This window comes from Boleophthalmus pectinirostris, unplaced genomic scaffold, assembly GCF_026225935.1.
Source record: "Boleophthalmus pectinirostris isolate CB_2022bp ecotype Guang Dong unplaced genomic scaffold, ASM2622593v1 HiC_scaffold_17, whole genome shotgun sequence".
In the NCBI taxonomy this organism is placed as follows: domain Eukaryota; kingdom Metazoa; phylum Chordata; class Actinopteri; order Gobiiformes; family Gobiidae; genus Boleophthalmus; species Boleophthalmus pectinirostris.
Genome location: NW_026571115.1, coordinates 24,095,804 through 24,110,618, shown reverse-complemented (window position 1 = coordinate 24,110,618; position 14,815 = coordinate 24,095,804). Strand labels below are relative to the sequence as shown.

At 39.5% G+C, this 14,815-nt stretch overlaps 1 protein-coding gene across 1 annotated transcript in view; it reads right to left on the bottom strand.

The window, feature by feature from the left end:
• Nucleotides 1–14,815, bottom strand: part of cacna1ha (calcium channel, voltage-dependent, T type, alpha 1H subunit a) — a 294,384-nt gene that overhangs the window by 59,548 nt on the left and 220,021 nt on the right. Inside the window, exons 15-20 of the mRNA XM_055152604.1 lie at nt 13,565–13,750; nt 13,047–13,164; nt 8,227–8,382; nt 5,526–5,613; nt 3,488–3,741; nt 1,162–1,539 (exon numbers count right to left, since the gene is read on the bottom strand). Of these exons, the coding sequence (XP_055008579.1) occupies nt 1,162–1,539; nt 3,488–3,741; nt 5,526–5,613; nt 8,227–8,382; nt 13,047–13,164; nt 13,565–13,750 (1,180 nt within the window). The remainder of the gene's footprint in view (nt 1–1,161; nt 1,540–3,487; nt 3,742–5,525; nt 5,614–8,226; nt 8,383–13,046; nt 13,165–13,564; nt 13,751–14,815) is intronic.

Genomic DNA, 14,815 nt, shown 5'->3' with positions numbered 1-14,815 from the left:
TCTCAAGGCCGGTCTTGAGTACTACAACACTAATACCAACCATCCCAATGTGGGTGTTTCCCAGCTTTTAATTTTGAAAATCTGGCCACCTCAGATTACTTGGTCCAGAATGCTCCACAGTATTGCATTAATCACCGTCATCATCTATCACCACGGAGACAAAAAAATGGCACCACCAAGCCAAGTTACACGCTAGATCTGTGGAGAGGCGACCGTGCTCATGTTTTTTAAGTAATAAAAACTCCTGTAATTGAAATTTAATACTACTGTGGAACATTTCGAGCAAAGTAATAACCCTCCACCAGAAAAGTTACCCAATGCACCTTTAACTTTGTCATAAATATAAAAATATATGATTTAGGTAGTTAAAGATGATGTTGGAACTGAAAGCTAATCAAAAGTGCTTCTCAGTGGATTTTTACGCACAATATCATACTGTAAAAACGAACTTGTCTTTTTCTTTTTCATTTCAACATTTCTTTAATGGCCTGAATCAGTCTGGTGACCGGTGGCATTACGATCACGTGTTTGCCCAATACGTTCAATCATTTATACATAAATGGACTTTATGTGTAATTGATAGTGCCCTGAAGGATGGTCATTTCTGAGCTGCTCCTTTTCAATATTTATTCGACTATTTCAATTATTTATTTAACTATTAACATTCAAATTACCCTCCAGATGCCAGTATAAGTGATACAGTATACAGATGATGGTTTATATATAAAAGTGACATTTTGGAGCTTTTAACCATGTTATAATTGTTCTTTCTTCTTGTTTAACCAATCAAAGTATGTAGTATTATTATTTATTGTATTGTTTCATGCAGGTTTGTGTAATCTTAATTCTCCTGCGTTCAGTAAGTCATTGCTCTCATCTACCTCGTTTCCACCTCTACGATACACACCCATTGCTCCGTACTTACTTTGTTCTTTGTTTTATTTTCTTAATTGGTGATGCAAGTAGAACATCACGCAGCCATTTAGGCACAAATGGAAAAAAAGAAAAGTCCAATAAAAGTCCTAGCGTGATCTATTTGATGGCACGACAGCATGTGGGACTTTGTTGTGATGACGTTCATGGCAATTTTCCAACTAACCAACATTGTGTCTCCTTAAAGTATAAGTAAGTAATGCTTCACTTTTATTTGACGTTACTTACATCGTCATCCAGCTCATCGTCATTGGCGTCATCTTTGAGGTCAGGGCTTATGTTTGGAGGTTCGTAGATGGTCCTCCCGTTGCAGTCCCCGTATTCAGTCACTATGGAGGGGCACAGCGTAGACGCCTGCAGGATCTCCAGAGACGCGGGCCGTAGTCTGTTGTTGGCTGCGTCCTCTTTCTCCTCTTCTTCTGCATTCTCCTCCTCCGCTCCTCCCTCTCCGTCTCCAGACAGCAGGCTCTCCCTCTCTCCGCTGGTGTCCCGTCTCTTGAGGCTCGGGGCTCTTGACAGACTGTTCCAGCTGGAGCGGCGGCTGCCCCACGAGCTTCCTGTCCCGCGGGGCAGAGCCGGAGAGCGCCGCCCGGGACTGGAGATGCTCTGCTGTGAGATAAGGACAGGCATATTAAAGAACAGCACTTCACATGTTTGCTGGCAGAAGTAAACTGAGCAGATGCTTGGGGTCACATCTGCTACTATGGGGCCTCCACAGCTGAATGTCTTCTACTAAAAACTACTTACAAATTAGTTTTTGCATCTCTGATCATAAATGCACTATGCTTTGTGTAAAAACTTTTGTATGATGATGTTGTAGTAGTTAGAAGTAGTTTGTAGTAGACAGTAGTAACTAGAAGCTGTACAAGTTGTACTATGGGTAAAAGTAAACAGATTTTCTGCTGCAGTCATTTGTGCCACCTTTAAAATTCATTTGACACTGCCTTTATCGGGTTTACATGCGTTTCATATAATGTATTTTTTGGACTATAAGTTGCACTTTTTTTTCGTGACTTGGATGGGTCTGCAACTTATACTCAGGTGTGATTTATATATTAAAATATATAATTTCACATGTTTGTTCTTTTTTCACACTGACAGGTGTGAGAGGCTCGAGGCTTGTGTGTCAGTATCTGCTGCTCCTATTACTCCTGTACCACTGTCACTTCTCGCGCTACTGCACATGTGTTCTGCAGAAAGAGCTGCTGTCTTGCTGCAAGTAGTGAAATATGCAGCCGAAAATGGTAATCGAGCAGCAGAAAGAAAGTTTGGAGTGAGTGAGAGACGTGTGAGGGACTGGTGAAAAACAGAGGATACTCAAACTGCAATGAAGAAAACAAAAAAACGAATCGCGGGCTAAAAGATAGATTTAGTTAGAGTTGCTCAGAAGTGACACCAAGAATGAAGAATTCAATAGATTTAGTGATTTGGACTGAGATGGAGAGTTTAGTAAACTTCTTCTGTTCTGTTGTTTATAGGACAGTTATCTGAAGAACTGTAACGTTTACATACCAGATGCCTATTCAGCCTGTTATTCCCTGTTCTGTTGTTATTACTGTAAGTTGCCTTTCAAGATGAAATGTCAGTTCCTGGTCTCTGATTTTATAAAAAAAAATTTCCCCCAAAAATGCGACTTGTAGTGCAACTTACATGTTTTTTTACACATTTTTTGGCTTTTCATTACACATTTTTTGGCTGGTGCGACTTATACTTTGGAGCGACTTGTAGTCTGGAAAATACGGTAGTCAGTAACCTGAGAATGAGCTTGTGTATTATATAAAACACGGTTAATAACACGTGCAGCAACGTGATTAGAACAGTTATTATTGTGGTTTTTAAGTCGTGTGCCACTGGAGTCACTCTCTTCCTCTCCATGGACCAGAGCCTCATTACAATTCATTTCCGAAGTTATATAACTTTGTTTAAAATTAGGTCTAAATTATATTGTTTCGTTTTAATATTTCTAATGCAATAATTAACTAAAACTTTTATAAATTACATTGCGCCTGTTAAATCCCCAGTCATGTGACATTCAGCTATCAGCACTGCCACACCAAGAAGAAACACTGAGTAGCAGTTGCATATACATAAAATGACAATTATTCGTAATATTTTTGTGTGATGAAGAGCTTGGCCCGAGGCGTCGCATTTTAGTGTCATTGAAGTAAAGGTTTGGGAGCTTCAAAGAACTGCAGTGTGGATCTTTCGTTTTTTTTGCACTTAATTTTTTTGTGACAACTCAATAAAGATCTAAATTAAGATGTTGGAAGAAAAAAGTTACTCAAAATTAAAACCCCCAAATCTGCTTGTTGAGGAGAAATTATAAACCACATGTGTCACTGTCTGTTGTTAATTTATTTTTGTTTCATTACTTTTGATCAGTCTAGAAATGATTTAAGATTATACTTCCTTGAAATATTGATGATCTAATTCTAAGGGATGAAGAGTCTTTGCAAACAAAGAGCCCCCAAAGGAGCCTCAACAAATCTAGAAACAACCCTGGCAGCACTTTACAACATCAACTTCAATATTTACACTTCTGTCTATTACTCACCAAAGAGCGCTGGTCGTACGCTATGGGGTCAATGGACGGTCCTGCCCCCCGAGACTCTGCGTTGACACTCCCGCTTTCGGACAGAGAGATGGCGTCCCTGAACAGCTGCTCGTCGCCCAGGATGGAGTCGGGCCCCAGCGAGCTCTTGGGCGTGGGCATGGGCGTGGCCGCGGTGTGCATGATGATGGGCGGGGCCATGGAGCCGCGATCCACGTGCCCATTGGCGGTCATCATTAGGGAGTACATCTTCAACTCTGTACAAAAAAAAATAAAAAAATATATGTTGGGTTCAATAAATAATATAAAGCACAGGTGTCAAACATAAGGCCCGGGGGCCAGATCCGGCCCTCCAAGACCTTTAATGTGGCCCTTGGGTGGTTTTCTACTAAAATATTTTAAATGTTGAAATTTTTCTTAAAGTTTCAGGTTGTTCATAATATTATAATATAAAAAATATATAAAAAATATTTCTGTAATAGATTTGCGTTTCTCTGCACAAATATTTGAACTTATATTATTGTTATTTTTGGGGTTTATATTCCATGAGTTTTCTGATCCGGCCCCTTTGGGATCAAAATGGGTTGGATAAGGCCCCCGGACCAAAATGAGTTTGACACCCCTGATATAAAGAGACAGTTTAAAATTTTGCTGTGGGCTGGGGTGGAAATCTCAGGTTGAATTTAGGCTTTTGATCCACAAGGGAAATTACACGCTCCCAAAATGCATTATGATTGCAATGAAATTCAAAATAATTAAAACTGCAAAAATTGCAAAGGGTAAATAAGGCACAAATATAAGAGTTTTGCGTATTTTTATATATCGGACATAGAGAAGAGGTAGTGAGGTAAGGAAGATGAAAATAATCGCTTTGACATGGCATAAAGCTTTCATACATAAGGCTGAGTTGTGAATTAACATTTGAATTAACATTTAATATAGATTCAGTCAGAAAAAAGAGAAATGCAGTATAACTTAGCCTTAGACAAACTTTATTGATCCACAAGGGTAATTATTTGGACACAGTAGCTCAGTGTTTCTCAAACTTTTTCTCTGGGGACCCATATTTTAAAAGTCACAAACCTTCGCGACTCAAGTCAATAGACATTATTCGTAAATCATAAAATAAAGATGGATTTGACCATTACTGAACATTAATGAGGATACTTTATTGTTGACTGAGTGATCGTGTCTCTCTGAACTCAAGTTTTAAACCATGAAAAACTGTAATTGAACCAGCAATAAAAGGATCCATAAGTCGCCTATTTGGACATTAAATGTAGCCCATTTCTTTTTCTTTTCAACATTCAATTGAACCAGCAATATTGGAACAAAACAGTCAATAAAATAATTACAAAAAGATTAGAAATTTTAATATTTCTAATGAGATAGGTAGGCCTGTCTGCGTTTTTGTAGCGTGTTCCAGTCCGGTGTGCAGAAGGAGAGTGCAACATATCAGGCGTATATAATAATACAAAATAAATAATAAATCATTAAAAAAAACATTCTAATAATAATAACAATCTAATGAATAAAACCAGCAAGAGACTGGTGTCAAAGAAGGCATAATTATAAAAATGTATATGTACAAGTCAAAATAAAATAGAAAAATAAGCTTGGATATGGAACTTTTTAAAAATTACTGCTAACACTTGCCTCCAAATTGGTACAGATTTTTTGTCTGGCCCATGAACCAACTTAATAAACGCAGAATCGCAAATTTAATGCCATATTGTGGAACATTCTAGGCACAGCAACAGCAACTCTACGGAGACAAGCAGGTGCCAGACGCTGGGGATAGATCTAAATGGATTTTTTGAGCCGATACCACTTTCACTCATGAGTCTGGTATTGACTGTTTATATCGAAAATTGATATATGCCAACGTGAAATTGATATCAACAGATTGGTATCGATATCAGCCGATAATGGACCCGCTATATCGCTCATCCCGACCAGATGCTCTTCCAGAAAACTTACATATCACCTTCACGTTGCACCTTTAAATCCTTTAGTTAGATTCAATTCAAGATGCATTTACCTGTGTCTCGTAGCTGCTCCACTTTTTCATCCTCGGAAAAGTTGTCAGATTTCCCCTCGTCGTCCGATTCGGAGCGATTTGCATCTCCCTGTGAAACGCCAAAGAGCAAACATTAGTGTTAAATCTGATTTCATTCCTGTTTGCCGTCTTGGTAATGTCTTTTCATGTCGGTAGACTGAAGTACTTTTCTGTTATGTTCTTTGTAATGATATCTCCTCCCTCTACTGCCCCGACCCCACTCACAAAGGGACAGTTTGGAGAAGGGGCCTCGGACCTCTTTGCTCAGCTGGGAGCTAATTAAAAGTAACTGGAGGTCCTTCCACAAACCCACCCGAGTGCGCCAAAAAAGACTGTTCTGTTGAGACTTCGTTTGTTCTCGGTGCATCAGACTGACATCAAAACTCAGAATACTGCTATTTTTCACTTTATTTTATAACTTGAATTGTCCTTTATCTTTATTGTATTTAAATAGGATATGACTTTTAACCATAAAGGGACTGGGTAAGCTGTTTTGTGGTATTACTTTTATGGTTTTATGGTTTTATGGTTTTATGGTTTTATGATATACCTTTTTGCGCTTTCTACTAAGGATGAAAAAATAAACAAAATATCGTGATATGGTCAAAAATCTCACAATATATCAAACTAAATGAATAATTATGGTGCAGCAATAGCTAAAAAAAAGTATCCTTTGCTCTGTTTCAGTACAGCCTAAATGAAGAAATAACTTATTAAACACTTTTAAATCTTAATTTTTGGATTGTGACAAACCTTTTAAAATTCTGTGACAAGACTTTGGTTCTAAGTAGCATATTTACAATTCTGTTATGTCGCAATAGATATCGTATCGTGTGGTCCTGGTTTGAGTCTCGGTTTGAGTCTTGGTTTGGTCCTGGTTTCAGTCTTGGTTTACATCTTGGTTTGAGTCTTGGCTTGAGTCTAGGTTTGAGTCCTGGTTTGAGTCTTGGTTTGAGTCTTGGCTTGAGTCTTGGTTTGAGTCTTGGTTTGAGTCTTGGCTTTGGCTTGGTCCTGGTTTGAATCTTGGTTTAATTCTTGGTTTGAGTCTTGGTTTAAGGCTTGGTTTGAGTCTTGGTTTGAGTCTTGGTTTGAGTCCTGGTTTGAGTCTTGGTTTGGTCCTTGGTTTGAGTCTGGTTGAGTCTTGGTTTGAGTCTTGGCTTGAGTCTTGGCTTGGTCCTGGTTTGAATCTTGGTTTAATTCCTGGTTTGAGTCTTGGTTTACATCTTGGTTTGAGTCTTGGTTTGAGTCTCAGTTTGGTCCCTGAGTCTTGGTTTACATCTTGGTTTGAGTCTTGGTTGAGTCTTGGTTTGAATCTTGGTTTGAGTCTTGGTTTGAGTCTTGGTTTACATCTTGGTTTGAGTCTTGGTTTGAGTCTTGGTTTACATCTTGGTTTGAGTCTTGGTTTGAGTCTTGGTTTAGATCTTGGTTTGAGTCTTGGTTTGAGTCTTGGTTTACATCTTGGTTTGAGTCTTGGTTTGAGTCTTGGTTTGAGTCTTGGCTTGAGTCATGGCTTGGTCCTGGTTTGAATCTTGGTTTGAGTCTTGGCTTGAGTCTTGGTTTGAGTCCTGGTTTGAGTCTTGGTTTGAGTCTTGGTTTGAGTCTTGGCTTGAGTCTTGGCTTGGTCCTGGTTTGAATCTTGGTTTAAGTCCTGGTTTGAGTCTTGGTTTAAGGCTTGGTTTGAGTCTTGGTTTGAGTCTTGGTTTGGTCCCTGTTTGAGTCTTGGTTTAAGTCTTGGTTTGGTCCCTGTTTGAGTCTTGGTTTAAGTCTTGGCTTGAGTCTTGGTTTGAGTCTTGGCTTGAGTCTTTGTTTGGTCCTGGCTTGAGTCTTGGCTTGAGTCTTGGTTTGAGTCTTGGCTTGAGTCTTGGTTTGAGTCTTGGCTTGAGTCTTGGCTTGAGTCTTGGCTTGAGTCTTGGTTTGAGTCTTGGCTTGAGTTTTTGTTTGGTCCTGGCTTGAGTCTTGGTTGAAGTCTTGGCTTGAATCTTGGTTTCAGTCTTGGCTTGAGTCTCGGTTTTATCCTGGTTTGAGTCTCGGTTTGGTCCTGGTATGGGTCTTGGTTTGAGTCTTGGTTTGGTCCCTGTTTGAGTCTTGGTTTAAGTCTTGGCTTGAATCTTGGTTTGAGTCTTGGCTTGAGTCTTGGCTTGGTCCTGGTTTGAATCTTGGTTTGAGTCTTTGTTTGTGTCTTATTTACACCTCGCCTAGTCCAGGTTTAGTCCCAGTTTAGTCCCAGTTTAGTGAATTTTACAGTGGTCTTTCTGCAAATGTTAAATTGAAATGAGAAAAATGGACTTTGCATAAAATACTCCATTGAAACACAAGTCAGCATTTGGTTTTATCGTCTCTTCTATTGTTTTTAATTGCTGCGAATGGAGACCAAGACCATTTCTTTCTATTATTGCAGATATAAAACAAACAGCCACCTTTTATTCACATACTATAAAAAACAGCTTTAAGTCATTGCATTAAAATTTCAACAATTTCTTTCTTTTATCATGACCACAAGTGATATTTTTCCAGCAAATTAAATTGACTCAAAGTGGTGCCCTGGAGGAACACTTTACACAGTTGAAATACAGTCAGGCCGATCCAATAAACCGAACCCCGAAGGTTTAAACCATCACCCGCACTCATTGACGACGGCCCTGTGTAATAAATGCAAATGAACAACGCCGGCTGTTTCTCTTACCTCGGCCTGGAAGCCCTCCACCAAAATGGCCACCAGCAAATTGAAGAGCACGTAATTGCCGAACGTCATGAGGGCCACGAAATAAAGCGCTGCCCACGAGGAGGTGGAGGCCATGCCGTTGTACAGGACCACGTTCCAGTCCTCTTGGGTCAGGATCTGCAGAGTGAACACAGCACGGAAATGAATGCAGGGAAATATGAGGTAAAGGAGAAAACGGGGACAATAGGTAAATATTAGCAGTATATTACCGTATTTTCTGCACTATAGGGCGCTCTGGATTATAAAGCGCACTGTCACCGAATGGTCTATTTTCTGAACTTTTTTCACAAATAAACCGCACCGGACTTTAAACGAAACACAACAGTTCGATGGGTGAGTCGGACTTTGTTTGTGGCGTTCACGGTGACTCTGGGCTTTGTTCAGTTGTGGCGTGTAGGGAGGGGGCTGTCTGGGACCGCTGGATTGTCGGCGTGTTCTCAGTGACTCAGTTGTTCAGTCGTGTCTAGAAGCGGCACATTGCACTCGCTTTTTCGGTTTGTTCCTCCGTTCCATTCCTCGTCGGCGTGGAGTGATGAGTGTGGCTGTGGGTGTTTTTCGCTGCACGGTTGCGGTCTGCTCCGTGTGTGTAGTTTACTGAAGTCATGCTGGGACACCCGAGTGGATTCGTGTATAGGGCGCTCTGGATTGCAGGGCGCACAGTCGTTTTTTGATGGGGTTGGAGGCTTATAGTGCGGAAAATACGGTATCTCACTGAATAATTCTCAGAAGCCATTTTTTCCCCATGTATTTCAGTAACATTTGTGTTATATAAACAACTCTTGAGGTTAAAATAAGTCCGCTGCCTGCGATCTGCATCTAATTAGAGAAGCATTTTATTGGCCAATAATCCGAAAGCGCACGTTACCATTAGCTTTAACATCAGGGGAAAACTCTGCTCTGTTGTGAGTTGTGAAAAGGGCTTATAAACTCATCACTATGAATAATTAGGATGTTCCAAATGCATAAAAATCTGTTATAGCACCATTAATATTAACAGATACAGACAACATTTTAATTACTTTTGAACTTAATATTATTTTGAAGGTTTATTCATGTTTTTTGAAGGTTTTGTTGACATCTAATGAGATCTGATTTGTTTAATATATATTGTAACTTATAGTCACTTATAGTTCCCAAATCATCCTTCAAGTCAATGGACGAGCTCAATGGCGCATGACTCCAGATTCACCTTTAGCCGGATAGGACCTCCGGTGGCTCTGGGCCGATTGAACATGCGCAGTAGTGCTCTTTTCTCCCTTTTCTCCCACACGCCAATAAATGCAAGCGCATGCATGGAGCGTGGTCTCGTGTATCACGTGATCGTGTTGACCAATGAGAGCAAGAGGAGCTTGAGCGGAGCTGGAACTAACAATTATTAAGCATTTTTTAAGACAACTGAAGGATTTTTAGCTGAGAAAAAGTTATATATGATAGGTAAAAATGGTCACAAAATCCGACGTTTTTAAAAGTTGTAGGTGCCCTATCCGCCCAACACGAGCAATTTGTGATTACATTGTGCTCTATGAGAAAAATCCTCTCTCAGCCCAGAGGATTTTTTTCTACTGAAATACCAATGAGTGGGCACTACGTAAACTGGAGGCAGCTACAAGCAGCAAAACCCTCCAGTTATTTTAACAGATCCATGACTAGGCTCTATTCACGTTACGTCACAAACCAGGAAGACGGAAAGATGCGATTAAAACTTCCAGCGGGATCTGTTCGCAGTAATAAGTCTGACAAAATGTAGGAAAAATGAGAAACTGGCCGAGTTTTCTTCATCCACATGTCATTGTAGTGTCCCATTATGTTCGGCTAATCAGCAATTACAACAATACATCAGTTTTTATCATTTGCCCACTGACACACAACTCTGAGCGCACTGGGTACATGCGATTAGGAGAGATGAGAGCACCAAATCAAGATGATTCCAAACAGCACATACGTCTGCAGCCTTCATTTTAACGCTAATAACATTTACTTCAATTAGTTTTATCATTATCGGTAGGCAACCCCAGTGTCGGGAACTACACCGGAAGTTGTCATCGCATGTTTCCAAACGTCTTCCTGGTTTGTGACTGGTCCTGGTTTATAGAAACTCCACACAAAAAGCGAATTGAACCCAAAACATGAGTGCTATTTTTTGTTAAATTTGCTACAGCTACAATATCATCCATAATCTACAACAACATTTTCTTTCCTTATTGAACCTTGCCCAAGCTGCATCTGTTTCCACTATAAAACAACACCTGATATATACACGGGTTTAGTATGAGAAGCATTATCAGCATGAAAAATGAAAGCTTTTAAAACGGTGCAGGAGAAGAAGCGCTCCATGTCTGCTTACTTAACAAACCCCTATAGACCACACAGTAACATTGACGCCTTTCTGGAACACTGCAATAACTATACTTTTAGTCCAACTTTTAAACCACATTTCGGGACAAAAAACGCTACTTCAGCATCTCTATACCCACTGGTGCACAGAGCCCCTTCCTCTCTGCTTTCTCTGTCACAGTTGTGCTGAGACAACCACTAGAGGAAAGGAGGACGATATAGAAAATATATAGAGCAATTTGAGCATGTGTGTCGTGTGCATGCAAGCAGGACGGAGGATTATGAAGCAGAGAGCCGGTGAGAAAGTGGCTGTGTAGAAATCAGTATTGCAGTGTTTGACTAATGAGAAGTATTTGGTAAAGAGATTTGTAAGGCAAAGACCTGGCCACAAATGAAAAATGTATTGTACTTGGTGTAGTGATGAATTAGTAAAAGGCATCAGTTGGAGAGGTAATATATAAAATTGAATAGGGCTATTTTGTGTATGTTTTCATTGGATTAAAACAACAAGAACGACTTAGCCATACTTGTTAAGATAATAGATCTCAATTACTTAAAGAGACATGTACCGTATTTTTTGCACTATTGGGCGCACTTAAAAGCCTTTAATTTCATCAGAAAACGACTGCGTGCCTTATAATCCAGAGCGCCTTATATTAATTTATTCAGGAGACTTGGTACGACTTTAGTAAACTACAAAGCCGCAACACTTGCAGCATTACGGCTCCTGTAGTCATGAGCATTGCGGATAATACATCCTGTGATTCCTTTTAATATCAAAATGCCACAAGAGACACGCTTACAACACCGACTTTAAACTTAAGGCTGTTATAAAGTTAAAGTGCGAGCTGTGTGGGAGCAGTGGAGGAGAGAAGGTGAACACACATTCACCAAAACAGGGAGACAGCGCCGAGCGACTTATGCCACGATCTGCCAATGGATCGTGGACGCCTGGGCTAAGGATCAGTATCAACTGTGGTCCGAGCTTTCACCAAGACCAGAATCATCACTGAACTGCCAGGGAACAGTAACCACACTGACTGAACAAAGTTGAGAGTTATTGTAAATGCATTAAATAAAGTTTGACTGACTTATCTAACTGTTGTGTTTTGTTTAATGCACCTTAAAGTAAGGTGTGGTTTATATGTGAAAAAAGTTTGAAAATAGACCATTCAATATTGTGGAAAATACAGTATGTTATTGTTTTACCTAGAATGTTTCACCATATGGCATTAACCATATGTATCTCCAGGGAGACAAGCAGATGGCATAATTAGGCCAAGATAAAGGTCAGATCTGAGTCACCTCGCTCACAGTAAATATGTCTGTTTACAAGGATTTCTTCTTTTTACTTGGGAAAAAATACATTACAGAACAATATGATTCTGTGGAACATTCCAATAACATCGCCATGGAGACAAGCAGGTGGCAGACCCTCCACCAGAAAAGTTACACAGTGTATCTTTAGTAAGACTGAAAGCAGAGGACAATAACAACACAACTGCTAATACTCTCTTTTAGTCCTTAACTGCCCTTGTCATTTCAGTATGCATTTACTTTTCTTTTGTACAAGGCCTATTGAAACCTAGTTCAGATCACTCCCTTTCAAACTGATTTAGAGTACCGTATAAGTTGCACTTTTTTCATGGTTTGGGTGGTCCTGCGACTTACACTCTGGTAAAACTTAATAATTGTAAGCAGCAGAAAGAAAGTTCTGAGTGAGTGAGACACTTGTGACAACAGCGAGGATGCACCATGCAGCTTTCCAGGAAGTCACTGGATGGATCGACAAAGCCTGGACTTCAGTAACAACCAAAACAATCCTGTCGGGATTCAGAAAGGCTGGAATAATTGAGTAATGATGCTGAGTCTGACGACAGCTACGCAGAAGAGGAAGCAGTGTTTATCTCTGGAGGTCACAGAGTTGCTCAAAAATGAAACCGAGGATGAAGAATTCAGTGGATTTAGGGATTTGAAGTGAGATGCAGAGTTTGGTAAACTTGTTCTGTTCTGTTGTTTAGACTATAGATATCTGAAGAACTGTTCATATGTGATGTTAAGAGCCTGTTGTTCCCTGTTCTGTTGTTATTATCACTATCGCTTGCCTTTCAAGATAAAATGTCGGTTCCTGTTCTCTGATTTTATCAAATAAATTTCCCTGAAAAAGTGCAACTTATAGTCCGGTCAACTTATATATGTTTTTTTCTTCTTCATTATGCATTTTTGGCTGGTGTGACTTATACTCCGGCTCAATGGTCTGAAAAATACGGTAAGTAATGCATATAGTCATCAGAATATTGTTTGTAAAAGACAACAAAAGAAGTAAATATGTTGTATCTTTGAATAGACAGAGGAGGAATTAAACAATACTTAAAGAAAAACTAAACTAGTAATTGTCACTTTGTTGTGACTTTGGTTTGATTAGAATCAGATCTCCCACAGCTCACCTGAAACACAGTGACAATGGCCCACAGCAGAGAGTCGAAGTTCTTGCGATCAGGTATGGTGTCCCCGTTGTCTGTCCTCTGGCCAAATTTGCACCCAAACAGATGCATCCCCAGAATACTAGAATAAGAGAGAAAAAAGAGCACATTTAGGATAATGTCTAATGTTTTCACAATACTAAACTTTTAAACCTTGATTTTGATAATGATATGCGCTTAATTATCATCTAGTTTAGTTGATATTTACAGGTTGTGTTCATCACAACATTTTAAAATGCCTAGAATTTAAAACTGAGCTGGAACGCTGGCAAATATCTCTGTAATTACTGGGCCTATCCACAAGAAACAAAAACACACGCACTATTTCTAATTGTTCTAACCGTTTTTGAAATAAATAATGGCTACTGCTCTCCATCTGAAATTCTGAGGACTTTTACCTATTCAAAGTAGATAGATTAGATTAGTATCTATGTATAATTTTTTAAACAGTCCTAATTCCTTGTGGAGCTGGCAGAAGTCACCTGAACGTGAAGATGAAGAGCATGAGGAGCATGCAGAAGGTGGCCACGTTGTCCATGGTCTTCATGAGGACCACCAGCTGTCTCCTCAGAGCGGGCAAGAACCGAACCAGCTTCAACACGCGCAGAAGTCTGAAGGTCCTGAGCACGGAGAGTCCACCGTCTGACTGACCGATGATCTCCCATACACTAGGGGGCAGAAGAGAGTCAACATCACATTTAACTTTTCTAGTGCTGGATTTGTCTTTTGGTGTTGTTCTTGGCCTTAAGACCAGGCCAGACCAGGACTGAGACCGGTTTAAACATGGTTTAGACTTGTTTTAGTCCTGGGTTAGTCCTGTTTTAGTCCGTACGTGGAGCAAAAGTCTGTAAATGGGAAACAGCTGTTATTCATTTTTTCCAACACAAAATCAAAAAATGAAAAAACAAATCGTTATCCTTTTTTTTCATTTTGGTTTTGGAGACAAATAATGAAGAAAATAGTTGTTTTTTCATTTTCTTATTTTTGGTTTTACATTGAAAAATGAACAAAATGAATGTTACACAGATTTTTTTGCATTGAATGGACTTGCTAAACAGGATTCAAAAGTCCAAAGTTATATTAATTATTCAACATGACCTTTACAAGCATGTTTCCCACATTTTAGAGCCTCAACAAAATGCTAACAAGAATTAGAATACTAACAACACACCAGCCAGTTTATAAAAACAGATAAGTACCACTTAAAAAAAAAAAAAAAGTAATCGTAAGCTTCCTGTTTACTCTTTGTATAGCAACGTTTTCAAAAGTCAAATGCATTTTGCCGCTATCACTTACCTGAAGAAGAAAACTACTTTTTGGCACTTTTTCCAAACGGAGATATCTGCTTTTGCAATTGAACTCTTCAAATATTTCAAGAATCTCCCTTCACTCCATACATCTGATAGACAGGATAGCTTTTGCTGACAGATGGTGAGACAGTGCACCCAGACTTGTGCAAACTAATGAGTGACAACTGCAGGAGAAATGTAGAATATGAATGAGTCTGGCCGTGTTAAGCTGTGTCAGTGTCAGTGCAGGCAGGGAGCACTTCAGGTGTCAATTGTAGCAAAACAGCTTGCAATATTTATGTATTTCTATGGAGCCTGTTTTGTGCTGTCACATTGTACTGTTGCCTATAATTAATCAGTCAATATCAGTGGAATATGTGTGTTTAAAGAGCTTATATTACACTGTTTTCTGATCTATGTCATAATGTTGATTCCTCATCAAAA